The 23,776-nt window shown below is 40.1% G+C and overlaps 1 protein-coding gene across 2 annotated transcripts in view; it reads right to left on the bottom strand.

Moving 5' to 3' along the window:
- Positions 1 to 23,776, bottom strand: part of TENM1 (teneurin transmembrane protein 1) — a 158,079-nt gene that overhangs the window by 18,089 nt on the left and 116,214 nt on the right. For both annotated transcript variants that reach the window (XM_029084592.1, XM_010166503.1), the window contains 2 exons: positions 7,040 to 7,406; positions 4,791 to 5,301 (listed from right to left, as the gene is read on the bottom strand). In XM_029084592.1, the coding sequence (XP_028940425.1) occupies positions 4,791 to 5,301; positions 7,040 to 7,406 (878 nt within the window). The remainder of the gene's footprint in view (positions 1 to 4,790; positions 5,302 to 7,039; positions 7,407 to 23,776) is intronic.

Here is a 23,776-nt window from a genome sequence, read left to right as displayed (position 1 = left end):
TCGGCATTCAGACAACCAACTCACCCCCAAAAAGGTGTTTTCTTACCCGGAAGTTTAAATAAAACCAATTCTTAGATTCTGTAACACTCAGAAACTGCCTTTGTTGCTGGTGTGTGAAGCACATAATATGAATGGTGAATTTAAAAAAGGGACCTAAAGCGTAACAATAGCGATAAAATTAGATTGAAATCTGCAGCGATTAAGTTGCCTACATGGTTTTTACTCTTGTGTTACGTTTCCCATGGGCTTACTCAAATCAGTTTTTTTAGCAGGAACATCTCATCACAAGTAACAGCACCAGAATGTAGAGCACCACATTTTAGTTCACCTAAATTTCATCACCGCTAAAGAAATTCTTTTCATTTAAGGCACTTTATGTGAATCGGGCCATGTTATGAAAAAGTCAATAATTAATTCAAGACCTCTGGAGCAGTGTTTCTAACAGGTCTTTTCAGTTCTACAGATATATTTATTCTTTCTGATGGTTCACACGGAAAACAATGCACAACATTGCTTGGTGCTTGATATTGTTTCATATTAATGCCTTCCATCTTAAAAACCTTACCGATGCTAACACATTTTTATTCATCCAAGACACCTCACTGATACTGCAGATGTATCTGCACGAGTAAAACCAACTCATGTTCATAAGATAGAAGCCTATTTGTGCAGGTAGGAAAGAATAATTAAGTTTTCATGTTTTAGTAACTGTCTCCCTGTCATTCACAAAACAGATCCTCAGCCGGTGTATCTACCAGTAAAGCCCCACTGCCTTTGGTGGAGCTCTTCCAATTCACATCAGCAGACGATCAGGTTATGTCCTTCACTTTAATGTGTTGACATCATTTCCTTAGCATCTTTATTTCCCCCTAATTTGTCAGACAAAATCTATACGTGACAAGAAGTGTTAGTGAAAAAAATCAGGAATTTTTTCTCTTTCCCCCAATATAAGAAAGAAAAACAGAGCAGCCGTTCTTTCCAAACGAATATCGGAGAATGAACTAGTGACCATCTTGTGGTTTTTGATAAATAAATTAATCAAATGTTAAACACGATATAATCTCTCTCTCTTTCATCTCCTACTACCCTCACATACATCACACAACTTATTTACATTCCACCCTTATGCCGGTTCTGTGCAAATTGACTGGGTGCCACACCCAGCAATTAAAAATGACTCAGATCACTATGTTTCATCATTAGAAAACTCCATGAACATTGGGCAGTTATATTTCACCTCCTGCTTGATCAAACAGATATGACAGCTTGCTGGGTTATTTGGATTTCCTACTGTAGCATAAAAAAATAATGCATTTTTATGGTGTAAATGCCACTACTTTATTGGAATGTACTTATGCACAGATTCAGGATCCACCTCTGCTAAGGATCCAGTTTTACTGCTGATAGTGCTGATGACTGGATATGAAACTCCCTAGGTAGCTGAAAATGGGATAAACCGTTAGTGGCTGGCTGGCTAGACACAGTACTGAATTATAATGAGACCAGAGCTCCTGCCAATGGGCTCTCACTCATGTAGATGGTCTCACTGACTTCAAGGAGAACATGTAGATTAGTGTCTCAGGAATGATTCCACAGCATGACCATCTAAAGGGTTTTTTTATTCCAGATTGCTTCAAGAAACCCAACCCTCCGAGGACAGGTTCTGCCACCTTTCAGATGATGAATAGCAGCACACTGGGACTCGGTTCCTGCAGAGCAATGTCCTACCCATACTAATAGGGGCAGAATCACGGCGTATTTCTTAATGTTAATTTGGGGCCCAGTTATGCCACTGTTAATCATGTTGGTGACCATTTAATCATGCAAATAATTGCATTGATTTCAGTACTCACATGAGGAAGTGCTCACCAATATTTGAAATGCACACTTGGGGATATAGCTTCATAATCCATTTGCATTTGTATGTGTAGCACAGTTAAGAGTTATATCATTTCAAAGGGAAAGCAGTCTAATTAATTTTTTCAGAGAGAGTTGTTTCTTGCAGGTGTTTTCTTGCCCTTGATTTAATGGATGCCCAGTGTTCCCCCTCCCCTTTTACAGCTTTAATGATCCAATATTAAAAAATCTAGATGACTGAAAATTGTACATTAGCTATAATTTTATGCAAGAGCTCTTTCAGTACTTCCATTCCATCAGATTAGAGTAGATGGATGACAAGTACTTTTGTAGGTGGTTTTCTACCTCTTAATAATTTCCCTCTGTGAGTGAATCTGACATATAGGTAGATGTTCTGAACAGTTCATTATCTTTGCTCATATTCCCAAGTATGTGTGATACGTGTTGTTAAACAAACTCATCCCTATTTCAGCTTGACAGTGCCATGGGTTGAACTTTTGGATGTGAATACAAATCTAGCTTAAACAGAGAAGATGATTCCAAGCAATTTGAAAGTTGCTCACATGATAATTCTCTTAGCTCCAATACTATGTTCATACAGGACTCGGAAACAATTCACACAATAACTAACCCCTTCAAAAAAACCTAATTTTCAAACTGAAATCGGATGTCAGTTCAGAATGTGACCTGTCTGGAAAATACTGTCTGGTTAAAGGTTGACTAAAGACTATCACGCCCCATGACCTATTTATGGCAGAAGGTGAGCAGCACCTCCTGAAAGCACATCTACTCAGCACAGTGCTGATGATAGTCAACTGCCTCTCTGACTGCGGCAGATTGGGTGACATTCTGCAGATCAGCCATTCAGGAATTTGTAACAGATTATGAAGATGACTTAAGATATTGGCCTGAACATAAATATTAATAACATGGCTTCACTATTTAATTCTGCTGTTGTTTTTCTAATGCTAGCAATTGTAATTGTGTTAATTTTTACTGACTGATCTAGAGTGGCATAAGCGCACGGTCAGTCAAAGCCTGGACAACTCAAAGCATCAGTGAGGACAGTATTACCTAGCCTGCAGTTAAAGCTGTGAAAGTACGAAAAACTGCTTAATTTAGCAAAATTTCTCTGTGTTAATCACATACATCATATCAATCCTTCCAAGGCACAGATACTTCTGTGAAAAAATCTGTATTACATACAATGAGAGGCACTTGCAAGCAAGTGAAGTCCTTTTGAAAGATCTTACTATGCTTAAGTCATTCTTTAACAAACAACTTGCCAGAAGAGAATAGGCACAAGCACTAATTGTGTGAAATGGTTTACACTCAACATCAATGAGACAGAACAAGAACACTGAGATTGAGAAGCACATAACTAAAAATAATCTGCTCTAACATGCTCTAACAATCAAGGCCCTGCAACAATGCATGGTGTTCAGTGTTTTAAGAAGTAACAGGCATGACTTGGAGCTACTGTAAAAGCTTTTTGAAAGTGTCATTTGTCCATGGTCTGGATTGATGCCATCCTCAAGCAGATTTAAATGGGTCACTCTGTTGAAATTATTACAAAGCAGCATATATTTTAAGTCAGTTCTGCTTGTACAAGGTAACACTCAGATGGTGTGTTATAGTTGAACAGCAGCAGGACAACAGTGTGCTTTGTCTTGTTGCAAGATAATTTAAATTTGTATCAATAGACGCCTGAAAATGAGAACTGAACCAGGAAGGCCCTGTATGGTTTTGTTTTCCTGCATATTGTCAAAAATGGTCCTCTCTAATGGGGTTTATACTTATGTCCACCCTATCAATTTAGGTTTTGGCAGAATAATAGAGGGCATGATGGAAAAACATCCCCTTGAATAAAAAATCCTACGCACTAGGCAGCAGTTTTCTCTGCTTTTATCCTAATTCCATTTTAAGAAAATATAATTCTGAAATCCTGTAATGACGGTGACTAAACTACCTCTCCAGGTGATTTATGCAGTAAGTGAATTTTCCTCAATGTGTTTTCTGTTCATATCTCACCTGGATGGTTTTTCATTTTAGCTTTTGACCACGAACTCCTATGTTCCATGGAAAGTAGGCATTGTTATCCTCCTTGAAGACTCTGAACTAATACTGCAATGTTAACATATGATTGCCGTCCATCACTTGTCACATCCTCAAACAGGGATAATGATAATTAATTATAAATAATGAGAAATCCTGATACGTCACACCTCTTTATAAATCAGAAATGAACTTTTTCTTAGGACTCTCTGGAACCAGACTGGGATGTTCTGACCATGTCTTTTAACTGTCTTGTCTTGCTCTTTAGAAGTGCCATTAAAGGTCTCGTCAATGTCTTGCTCACGAGGCCATTCCTACTCCCCTTATATATAGCCTTTTGCTATTACAGATCTTTGTGTTATTATACACCCTCTTCCCCTGCTGATAGTCTGCTCTTTGAATATTCCTACCACTGAGATTCTCAATTTCCTTTGCAACACTCCTTTTTCTGATGAGTATTCTCCTTTTTGCATTCCTCAGGAATTTTGCAAATTCCTGACTCATATCACAAATTGTCTCTACTTTAGTTACAAAAAATTCCACAATCATATTTTCACTTAGAGAAACAGATTCACAATAATAAAGTGCAAATGAAGAATAATTTCAGGCAGTTTCTGCTACACTTAATGGGCACTATGTGCAGAGCTTTCACATATGCCAGGCTTCGTCACTTAAGAAATGGTAGAGTTTCATTGGAAAAGCTGGTGCAACAGCACTACTTGTCCTTTCTCATGCAGTGTTAGTATAGGTATATCATTTAAAATTACTAGGTATTTTATAGGTATATAATTTAAAATTACTAGGACTAACTAAAAAAAAAGTCAATATTCATTTAAAATAGAGTTCCTTACATCAGGCATTTAATGTCATAGACTTACTCATACACAGTTGTCCAGCCATTTTCATCGCTTTTGGTTGCTAAAAGCCCTGTGTTTCCAGGATATGTCATCAGAGCCAGGTTGTAGCCTTGGGCATAAACTCTCTTCAGAACCCCATTGCTGCTTATTGTCAGCCAGTACACCTGGCCCCCTGGCACCACGACCCAGAGGGGCAGCCCACTCGTGTCTCTGCGGATGTGAACCGAATTCCCATTGCTGCTGGTGATGGTGCCAATATCCCCTTCCCCGCTGTAGGTGAAATTGTAAATGTAGTCCCTCGTTATGAGGTTCAGAGTGTGCAGGTGGGTGCCGTTGATGGTGAACTGATACAGTTCTTGGTCCGCTGGCGACGCAATCTCATACATATTCGTGTCACTGAGGTGAGCCTTGTTTCGGCTGACTGCACGGATGCGAACATTGCCAAGGTCTGCTACATACAGTGTGTCATCAGGAGAGACTGCTAGAGAAGAAGGTGCTTTCAGCTTTGCATCTTTGGCATATCCACCATCACCTGGAGGAGAAATGGTAATTTTAGTAATCTGTAATGTCCATATTTAAGCTGATCCCCACAGTCTGACACACTGAATCATTTACAGGTCAATAAAACAGTATCTTCTTCCAACTAATTAAATCCATATTATCCAAGGTTGGTGCAATTCTAAATCAGTCTCAGTGAAGATAAACAAGAATATAAATTATCTAATTTACATCATTTTTGCTAAAGCCAAAACCCTGCTGCTCAAGAAAGCATTAAAGGCAAAATTGTGAAAGAAAAAAAACCCATGACATCTGAAGGTTTCATTCCCTATTTGTCTGTTGACGTGTAGTTAAAGTAGAATCATACTATAGATAAAACAAAGAGAAAACAGAACCCAGTAATTCAGCTAAAATTACACTGAAGTGAAGATTAGTTCATGCTTATTAAAATGCAACACTACAGGAAAACAAAAATAATAGTCAAAAAGGGACTTGAGAAATCACCTCTTCCAGTATCACTTGCCAGTTTAGTTGGTTTGTGTATTTTAAGGTTTGAGGAGGATATTTGCATTTTTGTGGGCTGTATATGCATATCAAAATGACTTTGTATGAGCAGGATTTTTGTAACTATCAAGAAAGCATATTAAACCCCATTCTTAGAGAAAAACAGGCTACTGTTTGTATTGCTCCCCTTCTCCTTACTGAGAAATGACATTTGGTGGAGATTTTGAGGATACTTTATGCTTCCTTGGAGATGGACAAGTTAGCTGGTCTTCTGACCCTGTCTTTCACCAACACAGCACTGGCACAATCATTAGATTTGCCACAGTTTTTAATTTTTCAGCACTGGTCTACTAGAGCTGAAACTGAAGCTGGCAGCACTTGGCAATGCACACGAAGCTTTGATTATCATTACAACGCTGGGTCAGCAACCCACCTTCTCTGGAAGACCATTTACATATTTTTCTCTTCAGTCTCGACATCCTTAATGTTTTCTTGTCAGTAATTAACCTTTTACTTGAAATGGGAGGCTTAAGAATTATGATGACATTACGGAGCTGAACATGGTGGTTCTTAGAGATGACAAGATGACAACATACTGCACACCCCTGTATATGGGAATGCTGTCCTTTGACCCATAGTAAAATATGCTTTTATGAAAAAAAAAACCCAACCCACAATTTGTTTTGGTGCATGCAGGGAGAAAGGGCTGTGTTGCTGAGAATGTCCAGTGGTGCAATGTGGGTCTGGCACTGGCTGTTCCAGCTTAGAACACACAAAGAAGTAGAAATTCTGAATGGTGTGTGTTTGCTTCACTTTGCTGGTTGTGCAGTGTCACTCAAGTGCCGGGAAGGCACAAGCTGGTGTTTTTCACTGGATGTGAGACACCTTGGTACTCTGCTTGGTGAGAAGGGCTGCCTGATCCAACAGCACTTACATGCGATCTGCACTGGGGTTGGTGCCATCTTTAATGTGGGCAAACATAACTGACAGAGAAAAGCAGACCTGGAGCTAATTTTGAACAGCGTGTAATCTCTGTATCGACAGGGGAAAAGTTAAGACCACCCCGAGGTTCCTCCAGTGCCAACCGCAAGACTCACATCTCTACATCCAATGGATTAAATCCACAAAGAGCTGCTGATAAGGTTTTCAGCTTTTCAAGGAAATGGAATCATTGCTCATCTCTCCTTCCCCTTGTCACTTTGCTAATCTGCAGCTGTGCCAGGGCATCTCAACAGATAAGGGACAGGAGATAACTAGCATTGCCTTACCTGAGAAACAGTCACAATTAGGATCAATCTTGCAGTCACAATCTGATGGGGCTCCAGCGATTATAGAGATCTCACCGTTGGTTGTGACCTGTTGTATTCGGTTGATCTTTCTTTCATCTGTCTCTGCAATGTAGAGTATCCCGCTGTGAGATACAGCGATCGCCCTGGCTGACTCCAGGGTAGAATGGATGGCCACCTTGCTGACGATGAAGTGGTCGATGCCTGGCACCTGGCAGTGAATGGGTCGCCCTGCAATAATTCGCACACGTCTGTTCTCGGAGATCTGCAGGACAATGTTGTTGTCCAGGACATACAGTGAATTGTCTAGAGGGTTCACTGTGAGGTCTGTTGGCCACTCTAACCGCACCTGGTAAAAAAATTAAGGGGAAGGCAGGGAAAAAAAAAAGAAAAAAAAAGATTAAGACCGTAAGGCAGTTTCATTCAACCATCCCTGATCACTACGTCATCAAGGCACTCAGTGGATTCACCCAGCACTGCTTCTCTAGTACATACCTTTAACTGGGTTTGGCAGAAGAAGTTTCAACAAGCACACTCTTTTCTGAGGTCCGGGTCCAGTGTGGAACAAAACTTGATTTGAAAAGTAATTTAGCACCCTCTCAGAGGTGCTCTCTAATTTGCACAAGTCCACTAAGGTGGGAACTTTATTATACCTATGCAGTCATGCAAATAAAAACACATACTTCATCTCATGTGACATCAGCCAGAAAATTTTCTAGGTCTGAATGTTCTTGTTCCAAGGCTGCAGTCAACACTGGCAGAGCGGAAAACAGTTAAGAGGTTCTCAATGTCCTAACACTTTAATTGACTGTTAGTGACATACTAGAAGAGTATGACACATTTCCACAATTTCTTTACTAAGCAAGAAGTGTTAATAAGACTTTATATATATAATGAAATATAAGTCGTTAATTCTTTGTAACTTAGTAATACACCAATAGATCCCACTTATGATACAATAGCCAAGACGTAATTAGTTATAATGATTTTGCTTTGTGAATTGAGTATTTCAGTCATAGAGTAAGTAATTTCTTCATATTTAAGGTTGGCTTTTTGCCTTTTTCCATGCAGGTGAGAGTGCCAACCAAGTAAAGTTTCCAAACCACGCTGGAGGAAATGCTAGAAGAATGACCTCAGTTGCCTGATACCTGTTGCATCAGGATCTGGAGAAATTAAACATGCTCCCAATTATGGGTGGGGCAGCCTGTCAACCTGAAAGACAATCAGTAAGTCGACTGCTGATTGTAGCATGTACTGGCCAGAGCTTCAAATTCCTCCTGTTGAGAAAGCTCAATAAGCAGTCAGGATCGCTGAACTGGGAAACCAGAGTAGACTGGTCCCTCTCCTCAGCTAATGGCCAGTGGAGGACTTGGACTGCAGCTTGCCTATGGAAAGGTCAGAGAACAATCGAGCCACCGAGACTGTAAGACAGTCTATTTTTGTCTGTCTCAGGATGCTTTGCTTGTTATCCTTCGTGAAGAGATGGATGCTTTTGTCTGAATGGAATTTTTCTGGACTAAATACTTTAGTCATTAGAAGAGAATAAATACCAGGCTAAAATGTAATGGTTTTATATGCTTTATACATCACAGAAGCTTCTATTATTTCATTTAGTGATTTTGTTGCTGTTTTTGCTCATTTTCTGCTGTGCTAATTAAAAGATCTATGAATTTAGAGAATGCAGATGCTAATACAATGCTCAGCACTGAGGAATAACATATGGTGGAGTTGTGTGGCCATTGCAAGCCACCTGCTCGCCTGGGGTCAGCTCAGGAACCAGGCTGGAGGCCAAGTCTCTCCCTTTCTCAAGCATCAGTATTTCCTGAATAATCTCATTTCCAGAAGTACATTGCTGGTCTGATAATTGATGTTTTAATAAAGAGAGGGCATTGCGGCTACTGTGTCTCGCCCTGCGCGGTTATGTGGTGCACCACACAATTATGAAGGCTCACAGAGTAATCTAATTCCTCCTTGTGCCCAGTTCATTTTACTAGACAGCATAATAACTGGCATTAAGACTAATGCTGTTGGGTTCAAGATCTCTTCTGAACCAGGTGGTAGAGTCCTTCCAAATGATGATAAATGTGGTGAAACAGTTGGAAACAGATTCCTGCCATAAAGGTGCTGATTTCTGTGCGTGTGTGAGACTGCCCAGATTCCACCCGCCGTGCTGGGGCTGGTTTACACACTGCTGTCAGCTCACGCTTCAACTGAGAGCTTACTGGAACACCAAATAAAACTCTAGTTAGCATCAAGTTCTCTACAAGGCTATCTTCAGGAAACTTTGACAAAACATATTTGCAATGTACCTTTAATGCAGAACATTTGGTTACAATGTAAATGGATTATTTTTAATGGGAAACAGCCATCTTCAACTTTAATGGCATCCTTCACAGATTGTTCCATCATAAAAATAATCTTAGATTAACCACAACTAGATTACTAGTGATAAAAAATTTGGTCTGAAACCATCTATTTTTGACAGAACGACTCTGCATAGCACCTGCCATGTCTTAATAGCTGGTTTTCTTTCGCAGACCAGCCACCCTGCCCAGTGAATCATTTGAATTCCTCCCACTGTGTGGGTATGCCTGGTGTCTTACAGATAAACAGGGACTGGTTTGGGCCAAAACAACTTTTTCTCTGGTTGATTTGAGGCTGATTTGGTTTATTGAGATAGAATAAACTTTTATGCAACTGACCATTTCACTTGCAGCAATGTGCCTAAAGCTTAGTCTTAACAGCTGTTAACTGCAAGCACATTTGCTTTCATGCTGATCACATCTGTAAATCTAGCTGCATTATGGTAAAAATAAATTAAATTTTAGTTGGGAACGTCTAAACAATTTTGGTTACCACACCAGAACCATTGCCTAGCTCTCTGCTCTGCAAAGCTTACAGAAGGTATGGCTACAGCTTCTCCTTACTGGGTTTAAAGTGGTCATGGATGCATTAATGGTTTAATCCCAGGCGAAATATTAAAGCTAGCATGCACCTGTCTGGAGATTGCAGCACAAAAACAAGCTGCTGTTCACTTCAAGCTTATGCTAGAGCAACTGCAGGGGGAAAAAAAGGTGAAAAAGGCCAATTCAAATCAAACATACACACAAACACAAACCCCTGAGCATTCCTAATCTGATGAATTTAACAGATTTAGAAAAAATCTGCACTGTTCTTGTCAGGATGAGACTTAAACTGGTGTAAGCTGGGGCTGCTACAGTCCCACCCCAACACTTCCACCAGTGTAGCCCCCAGAAGCAAGGCCAGTGTTTATGTGCTCCTACAGAGAGCAGGTCCAGGACAGTTTGCTGGCTAAAAACTAATCACCTAAATCAGCTTAAGCTGAAGTGTAACTGCACCCTCAGGTTCACTGTTACCTTGAAAAGCCACAGCAAACCGGTTGTTTCTTTTCTTTTAAAGCAAGCTGCCCTCTGGCAGGTTTCTGTGACCAAACCATCAGTTGTGCTTCATTCAGAGCCAATAAACATGTTACAGAGAAGCACTTCAATTCTCATCAGATATGACTGTGCCTATTAAAAAGTTTTTCCAGACAAAACCTCAGTTAGGATTAGAATATTAAATCAGTTAATATACTTTTTAATTTGAAGCAGTACTTCATAAGCCCCTGCAAAAAGTCCTCTGCCATTTATGTATATTTTTCTTGTAACTCAAAACTGGGCCAATTGCAAGTGTTTTTTCTTATATTTGATAGGTTCTTTTTTTTTTGAGCAGTGTATGGAAATGGCATTGCCGATTATCCCACTATAAACAACAGAAAAGGTTTGCTCAGGAGCAGTCAGCACCTCACATTCTTCACAGACTGAAATTTTCAGGTGACAGTTCTGGTTTGGTTCACTGGAGGCTGAGTACATGCAATGGAAATCACTGCCGAAACAAGTGAACCCTTGAGCAATGAGACCTTTTGCATATAAGTATTAACATGTCAACTTTTCTGGGAATTCAGCATTTAACTGTCAAGATAAAGGCTCCAGCTATATCTAATCATCAATCTCTGGTTTGAGAAGTGCAAAATTAACACCTACTGGTCTGGTTTTCTAATACATTTTTTCATGTTAACTGTTCTGGAAAACACAAAGTGCACTAAGGTGGCTTCAGTTTAAATGAATTTTCACTGGGAGATCTATATTTAGGTGGTTAAATAGCTCTCAGACCCAAATGGTATTTTTTTGTTTGTTTCTTTCTTGCAAAATATGTATGTGCTTGCATAGCTATCTATGTACCTATCTATCTGGTTTTGAAATATTTAAGTATTTTTCCCACAGCACAGCTTTACAACTAAATAAAGTGAGTTTTTTGCCAAGTAGCACTGATAGGAGAGCCTGCACTCATATACTTCTTAAACATACACACCCACAAACGTACACACATTTAAGTGTTAGTTTGTGAAGAACACTGTTTCACTTTTGGTTTTGACAACATAGCTAAAACTTCCTGCACATTTTGCATGACATTTTATGGCTGTGGCATTTTTGATACTATTTTAAACAAATCAGATCAAACAAATTCTACCGTTCATATCAAAGTAAGAAAATTAAAGAGGGAAAAATTTATCCTTGTCTGCAGATGCAGGTTTCAAGAGCTTAACTGTTTGGTTGCGGCAGGAAATTTCACTGGGATAAATTTCATTTATAATGGATTAAAAGAAGCTGCATAAATCCCTAAAAAGGCTTCACCACTGCTTTGATTTCTTGCCATGCATTGCTTGTATATTTTGATTCAATTTCATGTAGTAGCATGAAATTCATGCCAAAATTTTTCTGATAGTCCTGACTGATGGATTACTTCCTATCTGTACTGCTCAGCTTCAAGCGCTTCTGTTTATGCTACCTTTGCCTTTATTCAGCTCCACGATACACACTTCCAGAGCTGATCATAACATCCTCCATATTTCTCCTTTGCTGCTAACTTCCTTTTTTCATCTCCTCTTATTTAGATTCACTTCAGCTGTTGTTTCCAGGCCAAACCCTTTTACTTCCCAAAATGTCTTTCCAAGCAGCATTTTTCTCTCTTCCCACCCAAACTCTTCTTTCTCCTTCCTTCTGTGAGGGAAATGGCTCCAAGGAAGGACTCGTACAGGCGGTCCATCAGGAGCGAGCATGGAGTTTACAAGGCTGAAGGAGACCAGTTCTGCTTCCCCGAACTTTTTACAGGATGTCTCACTACATGTATTTCTATTTTCTCACAGCTGACAACCATGGATTTTTTTTTTATCATTTTCTGTCAGTTTGCTCTCACTTCTGGGCTCTTTCTTTTGTTGACACTGACAGTGTCAGCTCCTCTCAGCAGCTTAGCTTCTTTCTTAATGGCACGCAGAGACACAATTCAGCTCCTGCAGTTTGACACCAGGGAACCCTTTCCCAACGTGGGATTACAGCCTTCTCCCACGCTGGAGGAGCCTTTGTTTCTTGTGCTCTTGATACTGCATATTATAAAATTCAGAATTATACAGTTCAGCTGTAGCAGTCCCTGCTCTAACTTCACAAATGTTGCTCTCTCTGCATTCATTGTTCCCCAGTGAAAAAGCCAAACAAATGAGCTTTCCAGGCTAACGACTACTGTTTTCTACCCTGGGCTGGGAAAGCAGCTGTGGCATATTTACAGATGCAGCTCAGAGGTCTGAGGCCACCAGTTCTCCAGCAACACAGCTTGGGTAGTCTCCCCACCACCCTGCCTTCACCATCAATTATTTCCAGTGGATGAGGGACCCAGCGCAGGTTTCAGAACGTGAAGGCAAGGCACCACTCCAATGGTTTTCACCACTTGTCTTTGCTTCAATTGCTGCAAGATTCGCTATGCTCTCACTTTCCAGCTCTCTTCTTGTTCCATAATTTCTTTTTTAATGATTTTTTTCTGCTTCACAACTCAAAGATAGAATGATGAATCTTGAGTCTACTAAACTTGGGTCTAGGAAAAGTTGATTCCTATGGGGAGAGGTTTCACATCATTTTTATTTAATAATAGAGGGAATATTATCCAGAATCACATAAGCTCATTGACTATGAAAATCAATGGAACTTAAGATTCCTAAGCCATTTAAGTCTGTTTAAACATGGTACCCATGGTTTATACAGGTCATGAGAGAAATACTTTGTTAAACACCCAGAAGGAATTTACCAAGTATTTTGATCAGGCTGGTGCCTCTGAGAGGAGGAATCTTCGAGTCTTCAATTAAAATATCTCAAAATAGATCATGAATTTGAATCTAACTCAAACACATCTCCAGTGCTGGAGTGGGAATAGATGTCCTCCAAACATACTGCTGCAGTTAATTTGCATGGCCAAAAGGAAGGAGCGGGACCAGGAGGAAAACTAGTGAACAACAGGACTGTTTCCATTTTGCCTCACTTTCTAACCTGTGCTTCCAGCTCCCATGCTTGTCAGATGACGTGGCACAAAAGTAAGATTGCATAAATCTTAATAAATCTCTCACTAGTTTTTGGCCTCATCTTTTCATTTTGGGCTCGGAAGTTCTGGATACAAAAAGCCAGTGTGCTGCCAATGGAGAAAAGGTGGGAGGAAGATCTTGAAAAGTCCTATTTGAGACAGTAATTAAAAGCTGTTTGAGAACAGTGAGAGGCTGGAGCTGGTATGTTATGGTAAATTTTGCTTCCAATAACTACTGAGGTTCATAAAAGCATCTGGCCTGAAAACTGAGAGGAAGAGAGGATACATAGAAATGAAATATCCAAAACTGAAAAAAACCCAAAGAAAGCGAAAGCCCTGCCTTTGAGCAACATCAGCTACTGTGAATATATCACCCAAATACTTTGACTCTGCCCTGAAATTTGAGTCAAACTCAAAATTTAAATTTAAATTCAATTCCTGAAATTAAAACTTCCTACAAATTTGTGCCCAGGAAACTGTCTTCCACAAGAGCACTGCTCCTCAGGGCAGCGCTCCCCTGGCCCCAGGGCTGGGCAGAAAGTCAGACTGGGGGAAGTGAAGGACGAGGAGTTGCTGCCAGGAGGTTGCCAATTGGGCATGTGGGAGCCACAACTACCTCCTCAGTCAGATCAGTGCTGCAAAATACATTCCTGCAAGGATCAGAACAAATGCTAACTCCACAGCTTTCACAAGAAAATGCAAATTCACCTCTGTGATTTAAGCTTTCCCTTACGAGTTACACCATTAAACTCACAAACACAACTAATGCAAGTGAAAGAAAGAAGGATGGGAAAAATAGATATTCAGCAATTCATGTTTATGGCAGGGCATCTTCTATGGCAATTGCCTACAATGATACACAATTAAATAGCAATAGCTTTTTCAAATCCATTGTAAGAATTAACTAATTCTTTATTCAACTGTGGCACGGAGTTCAAGCAAAACAATTATGGACAAGTTTGTTTTCTAACTTAAAATTATACTTTTTCATATAAATATTAAAAAATCTAGGCAGAAAAAGCAAATGGAATAATCTGAGTCCTTACTTTTACAAAAATTTGCACCAAGATTAATTGTTATCAGGACATGATTTTCTGCAACTAATTTTTCATAAGTATTTACACAATAGATATTTCAGCTGAACCAAAAGAATGCAATCTAACCACCTGTCATGCTGCATTGAAAGCAAACACATGCTGCTGTTAGACTTCAAATAGCCTATAAAAAAAATTAGGCAACTTGCATTTTGCAGAACAAACAAGACAACCACATTTCATGCATCAATCCTCCAATGTGAGTATTTACATTGGTTAGACACTCACAAGAAGACGCACTGGAGAATGTTTGATTCTAGCTTCAGACTGTAAGCAGGTACTCTGCTTTAAATTTCTGTTGGCTAAGGGCATTGATTACTGCTGTGATGCATTATTAGACTGCACCAGAAAAGCTTTCAAGGATAAAGTTTAGGACTAATGTTTTTTCAAGCAAAATTCAAGAAATACCACTCAACTAAATAATGTATTTCAAGCCTGGGATAGAAACAACCTGGATGTAAAAGGAGAGGCACTTGTTTTTCTTGTCTTCCAAAAAGGCTCTAGACAAAGATTTTAAAAGTGCACCTCAAATTAGGTTTCCAACAGATAGCTAAATAACGTTTTTGATTTTCAGTAGCTGAGCCCTAGTTGTAAATCTCTGGATCTCAAACTCTCAGCAATCTCTAGAACTAGAAAACAACAGGAATCTCTAGACAGTACTAGATCTAGAAACGTCCTTTTAAAACATCTTTTCTTCCTTCCTTCAAAACAAATCCAAAAAGACTGAAGCAGATAGCATAAGTTATAAATCCTTCCGGATGGTAGCATACCAAAATCATATCACAATGAAATTAGTTCCTTATGACTAGTCTACTTTTACCAAGTTTCAATCATTTGACCTCTCCTGATTCCCCAAATTTTTGGCATACTTTTCATAAGCCACCCAACACACGTCATAGTTCATGGTAATAATAGCAAAAAATCCATTGGTTTTGTTGTCACTATTGATATGGACCCAAAAATATAACTCTGAACTGGCAAGAAAAATAGAAGAAATAAGAAATACATATGGATGGAGGCCTTAAAGGGTTTTACATCATATCATAACTTTCCTCAGTTCTCACCAGAGACAGCTACACGCTGTTCAGTTTTCCATTTTGCTTTGAGCAGTTGATTGAATGGCTATTGAGTGATGTTCAGACATTTACGATTTTCTTGCAATGTGACCTACATTGCTAAACTTCATAAATTTATTCTCCAAGGCAGTGTATCATTTTGCATGCCATACCCATCCCAAAGGAATCTATCAGCAGGAGATGAGGCCCAGTTTGTAAAAGCTGCATGTCCTTCAGACGTTTTTAGCTAATTTGTTTGTAAATGTGAGTGTTATTGTCAGAGTAACATACTGCATAAAATGGCACTCTCTATCATTCTGTTTGCGTCTCTCTCTGTGGCCTAAACTTCATAATGCACAGCCATAAATGTAGGCTCTGTATGGCATGCTACAAATGGATACAACCAATTTCTGTCCTGACATTTGCATTTTTCTTTCCTCCACTGACACAGTGTCTTTTCATTTTTTTTTTTTTTTCCCCTTGGCAGAAACAAGGGTAGAAAAGATGCTGAAGCAAACACAGCATCACAAAGAGGGGAAAGCAGGTGTTCTTAGCTGTCATTGCCCACGCTGCAGCGCCTGCCACGTTACCTTCTGTGGTTGTCACAGCTGACTTTTGTTTGACTTCAGCAGCTTGTAAGCGTAACTCAGGGCAAACTTACTCCTAATAATACTACCGGAGATATCACTAATACCTCCAAAGCAACACTTCTTGGCACTAAAACCTTTTCAGTCTTTGTATATAACCAGCTTTGAGACCCAAGAAGTACTGAGGGAACAACACCTGCTACCTCTAGAGTTCCCTTGTGCTGACATGCTTCAAAGTTCTGCCCTTTGTGAGCTGCTATTATTACAGTATTGTTCTGACAGCATCTGCAGACTTTCACATTCCCCTTGGCACCTGGGGCAATTTGCAGGCCAGAAGTATCACTGTGCTGTTTTTTTTGAACCCCCTTCTGCTGGTTATTGCAGTGCAATGCTTTCAGTCATACAACCATACCCACACTTTCTTTTACAGCTTTCAAATGCACCAGTTTGCAGCTATGTAAAATTTCCATGACCTGACAATAGAACTAAATGCCTATATCACTTTTTTCTCTTACGCTGGTTTTATGCCTTTGTTTCTGTAAGCTTTCTCTCGATTTGTGCTGTCTTGTAGACAGACCAGGAGTCCAGTCCTCAAAGAGCAGTCCTCACTCCTCTAAGATGTAGGACAATCTTCCTCCGACCTAGTCAGGGAAACAATTTCTATCCCAGCAGTGTACGACATCTCTGCAGGATGGACACTAACACCTCTGGTGCCTGCTGGTACTCAAACTCCAGACTTGTGCCAGCCCATTTGGTCTCCCTCCCCCTAATGCTGTGCAACATTTCCAAATGCCCAAACCAGAATACACTGGGCAACCTGAAAGGCTTGGAATAGAGGCAGTAAAGAGAGCTCCACGTAAAGCTCAATTACTATTGTTATTCACTTTATAACGCAAAATTTGTTCCTTTACTCCATAGATGTGTGAAGGGTTGGTTGGTGAGAGGAGGAGAGCAACACACACACACTACCAGCTCTGTCAGTCTTAAAAAAAATGGCTAATGTAGGAGTTGCCTCCATCAAAACAGATATTTCTTAAATCACAGGCAGGCCTTGTTATTAGTGGACATGGATGAACAACTGTATTAAAAGAAAAGGAGGGACAGGCTCAGCCTGCCTCTGCACACTCCCATCAACATCTACATTCCCTTCTCAGCAGACCTTCTTCAGGCTTGGACTCTAGGATGTCAGGGACCAGCTTTCCCTATCCAATTACTTATGCAGTATACATAGAAACCACATATGCATATACATATATAGACATAGTTATTTATGCATACATAGGTATATATTATGAGTATATACTCTTCATGCACACATTTTATCCACTATGTCTCCTCATCAGATGAAAAAAGTCAGATATAGTCACCAATATATCTCAACCCATTGTGGACTCCCACCAGTCTGGCAAAGCTGCACTCAACATTTTCAGCAGCGTAACTCAGCTCAGCATATACAAGGCCTCTGCCACAAACACCTCATCAACTAGACTCCATCATACTGAAACTGTATTTAAATGAGAGAGATAATCAAAGGCTCCTTGCGCATAAAGAATAACAAGTGAATCAACTGCATAAGCTGGGAAAAACTGACAGGAGAGCCTCAAAACGAGCCAGGCAAGGACAGTGGGAAAGCTGGAGGAAGCCCAGGGGTGGCAGGGAAGCTCGGATGGGTTGATCTCACTGGGTGGATCTGTACAGGGGCTTTGTGCACGCAAAGGCAACATTGGGTGAGTGTGGAGGCTTCTGTAAGTTGTGAAGGTGCACCTGAGAGCACCTAGACGCAGGGCTGAGCTGCTACCTTCTTGCCAGCTATCCAGCTCTTACAGAAGTTTATTCCTTCTTGCAATTTCTCATCATAAACAAATGATTAAAAAAACCAATTTAAATCTGGCTCTGTATAGCGAAAGGTAAAAGAAAAGTCCTGAGCAGAGGTCTAACAGGTCTCCTTCTCTCCACCATCAAATGTCTAACACTCCCTGCCTCAACAATCAAAGAAAAGAATGCAATTGCTAGAAGAGTTGATTAAAATGTACATAGTCTTTTACTCAGTAGTAATGCATTATTTATGGCCGATAATTGAAATAAATTGCTGTTTTGTAGGTGACCATTACAAAAAGAGCACTTGGGCTTTAAGGAAGAAACTGCAGTGTGACTTCATCACATGCTATCTCGCTTCTATGACTAACATTTCAAATTCAGTAATAGAATAATTTGATTAGAATATAAATTAGCTGTGATGAAACCATTCTGCTTTTTGTTTGATATTCTAAAAATCACATTATACACCTACAAGTTTGATTCATAAGCTCTCACAGACTTTATTCCACCTGAGGTCCTAATCCTATGAGCCTCTTTTCTCTCAGTTCCTGTTAAAGAGAGGCTACTTAACCTCTCCTCTACCCCTGGGAAAAGATTATTTTATCTTCTACCTGAAGATCCTCTTTTAAAAAGGCATTCAGCTTGGGTTTGCTTCAAAGTATGGATACCAGTGACTGCTTGTTCCTGCATATTCTATAATGGCTGGAGTTCTTTGGTATAGGCTTATGGTTTCCAACGACTAACACATAATTAATTGAGGGGGGAAGCTCATTTATGAAAAGGCTTGAAAATGCCTCAGTAAAGGCTCAGTCCATTACCTATTTTGGTTTATTTTTCAAAAACATATACATTCTCTTAGGATACCTTTGTTCCTTGCTACAAACTCGCTACTCACTACCCTTTCAATTAAACCTGGAAAAGCACACAGCGAGAAGTCCTGGTTCCACTGAAGTCAGTGGAAAACCAGTTACTGATTTTGCTGGGGCCATGACTTCAACTCTAGTTAGCTTCTCTGGTACTCCAGCAAAGCCAGAGAAGAGAGAACATGAAATTAAGCAGCAGAGTAAAGAGAACCAGAGAATAAAACAACTTTATACCAGAAAAAAATAACAGCTTCTCTGGGCTCCTTCATGCAGCAAAAATTAGAAAAAATAATAAGTATCTTTTCTGATAGGAAAAAGCTCTGAAAGTCTTCTGTAAGGGAAAACCACAAATAAAAATTAAAGGGCCTATAAATTGTCATTTCTGCTTTGTGTGCTTCTTGTTCAGTGATTTAATGAATATACATAAAACATTTCAGAGATTTGGAATATTTATGATACATTGTGTTGGGTTGGTGGGGGGCACAGTTTTTTTTGGTAGCAGGGAGGGGGGCTACAGTGATGGCCTCTGTGAGAAGCTTCGAGAAGCTCCCGTGGCTCCAAAGTGGATCCACCTCCAGCCAAGGCTGAGCCAACCAGCGATGGTGACAAACCTCTGTGAATCCATATTTATGAAGGGGAGAACCAGTATAGCAATGAGGGAGAGCGACTGAGAAACATAATTATCAACAAAAAAGACCATCAAGAACCGGGATAGACAAGGGGGGAGGTGAGACAGAGGACTACAGACATGCAGGTCAGCAAGGAGAAGAGTGGGGTGAGGTAAATGGGGTCCCCTGCAGCCCATGGAGGTTTAATGGTGGAGCAGATACTCACGCGTAGCCCATGGAGGACTCCACACTGGAGTGGGAGACCATGCTCGAAGGCAGCTGTGAGTATGTGGAGAGCTCACAACAGAGCAGTAGACCCCAGAGACGCCCATGCCCAAGGAGTCCATGACTCTGTGGGAAGCTCGTGTTGGAACACTTTGTTCCTGAACTCTTTTAGCCCATGGGAGGGATCCCATGCCACAGAGTGGCAGATGAACTGACTGCGACCCCAATTCCCCGTCCCCCTCTGCCACTGTGGAAGAGGAGGTAGAGAAATAGGGAGGAAAGTAAAGAAATAGGGAGCCACTGGTGGGACGGAGTGAGTGAAGGACCACGTGGTCTCAGTTGCAGCTGAAACCATGTCATACATTAATTACACATAGCTAGAACAGCATATCAAAAGCCTCACACAGGTAGAGGACTAAAAATAAATCAAGAGCATGGGTAGTTTTGCAATACTTTGCTTCAGTGAAAACAAAGTTGTTGCTTTTTGATGGCATGCAGCTCTCTAACACAATTAGAATATTATGCCTCCTACTCTCAACCTGGCTTAAAAGTACTTCAGCCTAGAATCAATTTGTTTTTTATGCCAGCAGCTCACTCCTCCTGTTTCTCACCCGTTCATCAGACCATATTTTTGTCTTTCACATTTTCCTTTCCTGCCCCCAAATGTACCCAGTGAAAATTCTGTTCAGGCTGTGCTTGCTCTGATGAGCAGATCCTCATTGCTGCTTTCAAGTGAGGTCACCATGTCCTGGGAGCTTTTTATTCTGCTCAAAGGGCTTCCACAATGCCACTGAAGCATACTGTGCCTGTGCAGATGCTGGTGGGGAGTGCCCGCAGCCCTTGTGACTGCGGGAGCAATGTCAGCCTTTGCATTTTTGAGATATATACTACATTTTCAAGCAATTCTGCTCATCTTTACTTGTGCTTTCCAGCATTCTGTCTCTCACTTCACTATTTCAAGTAGGTCATCAACAGAATTACTTACTGCTCTCTCCCCTCTCCTCCATCATTCAAAGTAGACTGTCCAGGGCATGTCATTCTTGCTATGTGAGGGTCACTTTAAACCCTGTTCTAGAATTTGCCTTTTAATTTGACCTATACAAGCAAATTGCCTATGTAATAATACTGTCATATTTTTGTAAGGGAGCAAAACATTTTGCAGTGTCACTGAATTTTATGGGAAGCAACACAATATAGATGGTTCCCTCACGTGGAGAACTGCTGAACAAAGGCTGATGAACTGCAAATGTCAAGAAAAAGTCTTCAAACCAGACCTTTCATTTTGGAACACAGCAGTGACAGTTATTAACACCATCAATCAGGCCAGAGCTATTGCTTTGGCACAGACTCATGCCCAGTGGAACTGACATCAGCACGAGAACAAGGCTAAGAGCTCTTGGGATTCATGTTCTGTTGCCCTGCAAATGTTTGGTCTCTATATTTGCAAGAAGTGTGCTTGAGAATGGTTTAAATTTGCAGGGACTGTGCTTGAGAATGGTTTAAACAGTTCACAAATACTAACTGCTACCACTCACACAGATATAAATGACTTGAGGTTCAGAGTGGAGGAAATACAGCCCACATATTTCTCATGGGAGGAAAGAAATTGCAAGATGGTAGAAATATCTGCTAATTCTCTCCTCAGCTTTCACTATGGCAATGGAGGCAGAAGAGAAGCAAAGTTTATCATTCAAGCTGAGCTGAAGTGTTTTTACTTTCACACAAAACCTCCCACAACGTCAATATAACTTCTATGAACGCTGGATCTAATGAAGTCTGGTTTCCTAAGGACTTCCGTCTCATGGCTGACTGACTTGGGAGTTTAATAAGATCCAAGCACCAAATGAAGCTTTTCCTCTGAATGGAGCATTTATTAGATCCTGGGTGGAATCTCTGGAGTTTAATAAAAGAAAGCTCATGCTGTAATATTTCCTTTTGAAAGGGCACTTTAGGTCTCTCTCCTCCAACTGGATTAATATTTTTTATGGAACATGTAGGAATTTAATTGCTGTGATTCTGGTTGTTATTCCTCTACAAATTTGTTTGAAATTGGCCCAAGATTTTGATTTACTGCGAGGAACAGAATAGTGACAGACAGACAGACATAGCCACACAATGTGCTCTCATTTGCTACCAATAACCAGGATAAAAAATTTCTCTATACCCTCAGGATGCAGCAAACACTATGAGAGCGTGCACATTTGAGAAAAAGAGCAACCTAAAGATGCCTCTGGTCTAGACCAGGAGCAAGCCCAATTCATTAGGCAGTGAAACAGAACGATGATCCCCTCTCTTTTCCTGCTTTCACTCTCCATCCCAGTCTCCTCCCTGAGCACTCCTGTTGTGGCTTGTGGCCAGGAGGCACTGCCACAGGTCCTGCTGTGGGGTGGTCACCCCAGCCAGCCCACTGCTGGTGCAAGTTTGGAGAGCAGTCAGCGGTGTAGCAATTCGAGAAGTCAGTAGGAGTATTTTAGACCAAAGCTTATGTCCCTGATTTAGAGTTCCTACAATAGTCTTCCTATTCAATGGTTGTAGGGAAGGTAGGAGATGTAGTAGGTAATTCTGTTCTCTTCAGCTGGGCTTCAATGTGACAGAAGGAGATATTCAGTAGACCATCCAGCTGGGAGATCAGTTACCTCAGTCCATGGGGCCTCCAGCTCAGATGCAGAAGTATAAGGTTCAACACGGGTTTATTATTAATTTAATTAACCTACAACAAAACAGCTTCCAAAGAACAAATGAAGGATGGGAGCCAAACCTAGAAGCCAAGGACCAAGCAGCAGGGGTACACGCCTGAAAAGTCTGGATTCTGGGTGCTGTAGATTCGTGAGGTGAATATTAAAAATCACAGAACAAATGAAGACCAACACCACCTTTTGATATTCTTGAAAATGCTTTGACTTTAAAATTGAGCTCTTGTTCATGTTCTAGTATTCAGAGTTTCAGAGGCAGCATTTTAAAAAAAATTACCAACTCTATCAGAATGAAAGATACTGGAACAACTGATTTTAATGTAGGTCTCTGCTAAAATCCTGGCACCAATGGTGAGGGCTGAGTATACACACATATATATTTATAAACCTAGCTCTGAAGAGCCTTTTTCTTTAGATTTGCTCCTTATTAACTAATTGAAGAACACTAAACTCATCTGTGCTGAGAAAAAAAGTCATCCAAGTTTTGCACATGTTGAAATAGTACAGAGAATGCTGGCCTACCATACAAATACCTCAACCAAATGTCCTTTTCCTTCTAAATTCAGATTAACATCCTCACAATGAAGTATGAGATCAAAGTAATTAGTCACAGCTTGGTAGTTTATTTGCCACAACATATAATCTTTTCAACCCCAGCTGTCCTTCCCTCCTCATTATGAATGCAGAATACTGTGCTTAAGAATGAGAAGGTGGTGAATAACAAACACAGAATGATTAATAAGAAGTGTTTCCATCAAAACTGATATTGGAATAAATGATTAAACCTTTTCATAATCAAATCATTTATTAAAGTGAATGCTTTAAAGCGAAAGCTTGTCATTTATGGCAGTTTTCGCAATGGGCAGTTATTCCATGTGTTTACTTCAAGAGTACATTTTTGTACTTTGGTAAATCAAGAAATATTTATTTTGAGCAAGTTGTTGATTTTATTGTCAGAACAAATTTAGCTTTGAGAATTGATTTTACTAACCTATCTCATAAGTCTCTCTAAACACACAATTTGTGAGCAACCCACATTCTCTTGATGTAAATGCCATTTGTAATTTGGCCAAAAAACAATTTAAGTGGAGATGGGCCAAATTCATTTTTCATTTATGTTTATGCCATTCTGGAATAAACTCAGCAGTCTTGCAAGGATATACAATTGTTTCTGACTAAGTGAAAATATCATTCCCTTGTTTTCATTGATATAATTTCAGATTAACATGCTTGACTTCAAGGGGATATGATTATTTTATAGAGTTTTCTGGTTATCATTAACAATTTTGGAAGAAGGCTATCGATCAAATTTGATAGAGTTACTTTTCATAACATGCATTCTTGACATTTATTTTGTGTCTGTGTATTACT

This window comes from Antrostomus carolinensis, unplaced genomic scaffold (assembly GCF_000700745.2).
Source record: "Antrostomus carolinensis isolate BGI_N321 unplaced genomic scaffold, ASM70074v2 scaffold38450, whole genome shotgun sequence".
Taxonomy (NCBI): Eukaryota; Metazoa; Chordata; class Aves; order Caprimulgiformes; family Caprimulgidae; genus Antrostomus; species Antrostomus carolinensis.
The sequence above is the reverse complement of the archived record's forward strand: the minus strand, read 5'-3'. Positions and strand labels throughout refer to the sequence as shown.